Raw genomic sequence first — 6,589 nt, 5'->3', positions numbered from 1 at the left:
GATGTAAGCCACCCAGTCGTCTACATTGGGGTTTCAGTTCTTACCATTTCAGATGGGGATACCACTCCTGTGATGACCAAGGTCTCCAGCTAGCAGATTGTGCTGATGTCAACAATATCCATCTCATATACGATGATAAGGGCACGGCCGCATTTACGTTCAAATGCATGGAAAACTTCAACTTCGCCAGATCTCTTTTTTGTGACTACCATTAATGACGGAATCCCAATGCAAGCAAAGCGAACTGTTTTTACACGCCTGCCGAAAACCCAAAACTCACCAGTCATTGTAGAGTTTGGCCTGTAGGTACCAATCATAGACAGCCCACCAGTCATTGTAAGGCACAACGGGACAAATTCCAATCTCGTGTGGAACACACTGTGACCAGAATTCCTTCAATTCCGATCAATTATGAACGGTTTACTAAACTGCTGCTGCGAGCAGCCGAAGAAACCAACCCACGTGGAGCTAGAAGACAATATATACCAGTCTTTACCAAACAATGTGAACCTCTTCTTCAGTAATACAACAACACTGGAAATCCCCAGACTGCAGTCTCACTGACCAAGCTTCTTGACGAAGAAAGAAGGAAACGTTGACATGAGCTAGTTGAGCAGGTTGACTTTACACATTCCAGCCGTAAAAGTTGGGGCCTTCAAAGAAAATTAGGGGGTGCTGTACATCCTAACTCTAAACAGAGTGCTGTAAACCCCAATAAAATAAGCTTAGTTATACACGAAAACTCCAAGATCCACGTCGCTACACATCAGAAGAAGGACCTTAAAAAACTCATGGCTGAAGCACAGCAGAACGATCAGACATTGTGAGCACAATCTCTGAAGAAGAGTTGATAACTGCAATAAATGACATCAAATCAAGGAAAGCGGCCGGACCTCGTGGAATCCTACCGGATTTTCTAAAGAACCTCGGTCCAAGAGCACGCACATGACTCTGCAAATTTTTCTCCGTCATACTTGAAACTGGAAATGTCCCAAACAAATGGAAAGAGTCGAAGATAATAGCTATCTTGAAGCCTGGAAAGGACGAGAGAGACCCCAAGAGCTACAGACCTATCTCTCTGCTGTGTGTGATGTACAAACTCCTCAAGAAAATTCTCCTAAAGAGAGTGACCCACCTAATAGATGCAACAAACCAGTGGAAGAATCTGGTTTCAGGTCGAAGAAGAGCTGCTGCAATGAAGTCCTGGCACTAACTACGTATACTGAACGTGGTTTTCAGAACAATAAAAAGACCAGTGTAGTATAGATCTCTCAACTGCATACGACACAGTATGGCTTAAAGGATTACTGTGTAAGCTTGCTACGGTAGTCAAATGTAAGAAGTCATTAAAGCTCTTTTATAATATGCTATCCACAAGGAAGTACAGAGTACATATTCACGGAGAAAGAAGCAAAGCCCGAGTCCTTAATAACGGTCTGCCACAAGGCTCTGTGCTAGCTCCTTTACTGTTTAATTTGTACATCTCTGATATGCCGGAACTCAAATCACGGAATTTCGTATATGCCGATGATCTGAGTATTGCTTTACATGGCGAGGCACTCAAACAATTGGAATCAGGCTTAAATTCTGACTTGGAGCAGCTTCATAACTACTACAGGACCTGGCATCTGAACCTTAATGCATCAGAAACAGTAAGCACAGTGATGCATCTGAATAACAAACAAGCAGACAGGAAGCTGCGCTGGAATATAGCAGGCCAGAATATAAGACATGAAAGAGCACCAAAATACCTGGGTGTTAAACAGGACCGTAGCCTAACATTCAAAAAACACCTGCAGGACGTTAGCCAAAAACCCAGAGGCAGAGTCAGTATCATCCAGAAACTCTTAGGCTCTACCTGGGGAAGTAATGCTACGACACTTCGCACTTCCTCCTTGGCTCTAGTCTACAGCGTTGCAGAATACTGTGGGCCTGTATGGGCCAACAGTTCGCACGTCAATGAAGTGGATGTTCGCCTAATGACACCTTGCGAACAATAACTGGAACAGTGAGACCTACCCCAACGCCATGGCTCTCTGTGCTGGCAAACACTGAATTTCCCTCACTCCACAGACAACACGTAATCGCCGACCGCTGTGGCCGAGCGGTTCTAGGCGCTTCAGTCCGAAATCGTGCTGCTGCTACGGTCGCAGGTTCGAATACTGCCTCGGGCATGGATGTGTGTGATGTCCATAGGTTAGTTAGGTTTAAGTAGCTCTAAGCCTAGGGGACTGATGATCTCAGATATTACATACCATAGCGCTTAGAGCCATTTGAAAAATACGCAATCCAAAGAGAAATGCAAAAAATTGCTGCTGACACCGCACTCCTAACACACGCTGATCTGCATGGCCCGACACGATTAAAGTCAAGAACCACTCCTCGTACAATCGGGACACCATTGTAGAATGGAAACACCTATGGAAAGAAGCAAATGTTAACAATGGAACACCTCATTAAGAATCCGGCTGATCGTGTTCCTGGCCTCAACATCCCTTGAAGAAGCCGGGTGGCACTAAACAGAATGAGAAACGGTGTTGGACTGTGCAACGAGCTGATGGCCATGTGGGACTACGTGGACGATCATCACTGTGTCTGCGGCGAAATGCAGAAGATGCAGCACACAATCGAGTGTGAAAGTTATGGTTTTCGGGACAGTTCACTAGAGGATCTGCCAGTTCTTGGCTTTGTAATTTAAGTGTTTGTGTTTAATTGTTAATTTTTTGACAGATTGCAACATGTATGCACTATAGGTCTATAAATATTGTAATATGTATAGCTAAATTTATAGTGAATAATGTTTTGTTACATTTGGGTGTTGATTAAGTTTCCCTTGCTGCATGCATATACACTCCTGGAAATTGAAATAAGAACACCGTGAATTCATTGTCCCAGGAAGGGGAAACTTTATTGACACATTCCTGGGGTCAGATACATCACATGATCACACTGACAGAAACACAGGCACATAGACACAGGCACCAGAGCATGCACAATGTCGGCACTAGTACAGTGTATATCCACCTTTCGCAGCAATGCAGGCTGCTATTCTCCCATGGAGACGATCGTAGAGATGCTGGATGTAGTCCTGTGGAACGGCTTGCCATGCCATTTCCACCTGGCGCCTCAGTTGGACCAGCGTTCGTGCTGGACGTGCAGACCGCGTGAGACGACGCTTCATCCAGTCCCAAACATGCTCAATGGGGGACAGATCCGGAGATCTTGCTGGCCAGGGTAGTTGACTTACACCTTCTAGAGCACGTTGGGTGGCACGGGATACATGCGGACGTGCATTGTCCTGTTGGAACAGCAAGTTCCCTTGCCGGTCTAGGAATGGTAGAACGATGGGTTCGATGACGGTTTGGATGTACCGTGCACTATTCAGTGTCCCCTCGACGATCACCAGTGGTGTACGGCCAGTGTAGGAGATCGCTCCCCACACCATGATGCCGGGTGTTGGCCCTGTGTGCCTCAGTTGTATGCAGTCCTGATTGTGGCGCTCACCTGCACGGCGCCAAACACGCATACGACCATCATTGGCACCAAGGCAGAAGCGACTCTCATCGCTGAAGACGACACGTCTCCATTCGTCCCTCCATTCACGCCTGTCGCGACAACACTGGAGGCGGGCTGCACGATGTTGGGGCGTGAGCGGAAGACGGCCTAACGGTGTGCGGGACCGTAGCCCAGCTTCATGGAGACGGTTGCGGATGGTCCTCGCCGATACCCCAGGAGCAACAGTGTCCCTAATTTGCTGGGAAGTGGCGGTGCGGTCCCCTACGGCACTGCGTAGGATCCTACGGTCTTGGCGTGCATCCGTTCGTCGCTGCGGTCCGGTCCCAGGTCGACGGGCACGTGCACCTTCCGCCGACCACTGGCGACAACATCGATGTACTGTGGAGACCTCACGCCCCACGTGTTGAGCAATTCGGCGGCACGTCCACCCGGCCTCCCGCATGCCCACTATACGCCCTCGCTCAAAGTCCGTCAACTGCACATACGGTTCACGTCCACGCTGTCGCGGCATGCTAGCAGTGTTAAAGACTGCGATGGAGCTCCGTATGCCACGGCAAACTGGCTGACACTGACGGCGGCGGTGCACAAATGCTGCGCAGCTAGCGCCATTCGACGGCCAACACCGCGGTTCCTGGTGTGTCCGCTGTGCCTTGCGTGTGATCATTGCTTGTACAGCCCTCTCGCAGTGTCCGGAGCAAGTATGGTGGGTCTGACACACCGGTGTCAATGTGTTCTTTTTTCCATTTCCAGGAGTGTAGTACTGTAAGGCATCTGGCATATCTAACGCAAAATAAATAAATAAATTGGGCTTTGAGTGAGTGGTGTGGTGCGGTGTTGCAGGACTTCAACGTGAGCCAGCAGCAGCATGCGGTGCAGCCGCCGCCTCAGCCGCAGCCCCAGCCGCCGCCGCCGCCGCCGGGCGCCGGCGAGTCGTCGGCGGCGGGCGGGCTGCTGCCGCACCAGTCGCGCTCCTACCCCAGCGGCGGCGCCAGGCTGGCCAGGACGCCCTCCGTGTCCTCGCAGGGCAGCCTCGACTCCAGCCTCTCCAGACAGGTACGCTCACGCTCCGACCACTTACACTACTGGCCATTAAAACTACTACACCACGAAGATAACGTGCTACAGACGCGAAATTTAACTGACGGGAAGAAGATGCTGTGATACGCAAATGATTAGCTTTTCAGAGCATTCACACAAGTTTGGCGCCGGTGGCGACACCTACAACGTGCTGACATGAGCAAAGTTTCCAACCGATTTCTCATACACAGACAGCAGTTGACCGGCGTTGCCTGATGAAACGCTGTTGTGATGCCTCGTGTAAGGGGGAGAAACGCGTACCATCACGTTTCCGACTTTGACAAACGCCGGATTGTAGCCTATCGCGATTGCCGTTTATAGTATCGCGACATTGCTGCTCGCGTTGGTCGAGATCTAATGACTGTTAGCACAATATGGAATCGGTGGGTTCAGGAGGGTAATACGGAACGCCGTGTTGGATCCCATCGGCTTCGTATTACTAGCAGTCGAGATGACAGGCATCTTATCCGCATGGCTGTAACGGAGCGTGCAGCCACGTCTCGAACCCTGAGTCAGCAGATGGGGACGTTTGCGAGACAACAACCATCTGCACGAACAGTTCGACGACGGTTGCAGCAGCATGGACTATCAGCTCGGAAACCGTGGCTGCAGTTACCCTCGACGCTGCATCACAGACAGGAGCGCCTGCGATGGTGTACTCAACAACGAACCTGGGTGCACGAATGGCAAACGTCATTTTTTCGGATGAATACAGGTTCTGTTTACAGCATCATGATGGTCGCATCCGTGTTTGGCGACATCGCGGTGAACGCACATTGGAAACGTGTATTCGTCATCGCCATAGTGGCGTATCACCCGGCGTGATGGTATGGGGTGCCATTGGTTACACGTCTCGGTCACCTCTTGTTCGCACTGACGGCACTTTGAACAGTGGACGTTACATTTTAGATGTATTACGACCCGTGGCTGTACCCTTCATTCGATCCCTGCGAAACCCTACATTTCAGCAGGATAATGCACGACCGCATGTTACAGGTCCCGTACGGGCCTTTCTGGATAAAGAAAATGTTCGACTGCTGCCCTGGCCAGCACATTCTCCAGATCTCTCACCAATTGAAAACGTCTGGTCAATGGTGGCCGAGCAACTGGCTCGTCACAATACGCCAGTCACTACTCTTGATGAACTGTGGTATCGTGTTGAAGCTACATGGGCAGCTGTACCTGTACACGCCATCCAAGCTATGTTTGACTCAATGCCCAGGCGTATCGAGGCCGTTATTACGGCCAGAGGTAGTTGTTCTGGGTACTGATTTCTCAGGATCTATGCACCCAGATTGCGTGAAAATGTAATCACATGACAGTTCTAGTATAATATATTTGTCCAAGAAATACCCGTTTATGATCTGCATTTCTTCTTGGTGTAGCAATTTTAATGGCCAGTAGTGTACATTTCGTCCAAAGTGTACTCCCTGTGTACACTCCTATCCATTAAAATTGCAACAATATGGAGCTGGCACTACAACAAATGTCAAGTTGGCATCTCAGCTCATCTTACAACGTAGACAGGAGCAGAACACGTACAAAATAACATGGACCCGGCGCAGAAACGCGAAGAATCGACCAAAGCAGTTCACTGTCGCCCGCTGATCTGAGCATTCCGAGCATTCCCATTGCTAACTCTTAACACGTATCATGGCACTACAGTCTACGCAGTGTAGCTACAGGTAAAGGTTGAAGAGACCCTGCCTCCTAGCCCTTTTCGTCTCTCTAACAGGACTTTAACGCATCTGTATGAGCTCAGTGCAATGCTCGGAAATTGTAAGTCATACCCACAGATCTAAATATTATCATATTTAAACAAAAAAATCGACATCTGGTTTGCAATCAAACACCTTCATAGTGAGGCAAATAAATTAGAAATGCAGGGGTTACATCTCTCCTTACAGAATCAACTAACCAGGATCAGCTGTGGAACAATAGTTCGGCTATGAGATTTAATGAAATTACAATGAAATGAATACCCCTAGCTGCATAC

General features: G+C 49.1%; 1 protein-coding gene across 1 annotated transcript in view; it reads left to right on the top strand.

Annotated features, from left to right (window-relative positions):
• Positions 1-4,452: 4,452 nt before the first annotated feature.
• LOC126176390 (synaptotagmin-5) overlaps positions 4,453-6,589 on the top strand; it is a gene marked incomplete at its 5' end in the record, with an annotated part of 216,406 nt that continues 214,269 nt past the window's right edge. Inside the window, one exon of the mRNA XM_049923547.1 lies at positions 4,453-4,569. Within this exon, the coding sequence (XP_049779504.1) occupies positions 4,453-4,569 (117 nt within the window). The remainder of the gene's footprint in view (positions 4,570-6,589) is intronic.

Source organism: Schistocerca cancellata, chromosome 3 (genome assembly GCF_023864275.1).
Source record: "Schistocerca cancellata isolate TAMUIC-IGC-003103 chromosome 3, iqSchCanc2.1, whole genome shotgun sequence".
NCBI lineage: Eukaryota > Metazoa > Arthropoda > Insecta > Orthoptera > Acrididae > Schistocerca > Schistocerca cancellata.
The sequence above is the reverse complement of the archived record's forward strand: the minus strand, read 5'-3'. Positions and strand labels throughout refer to the sequence as shown.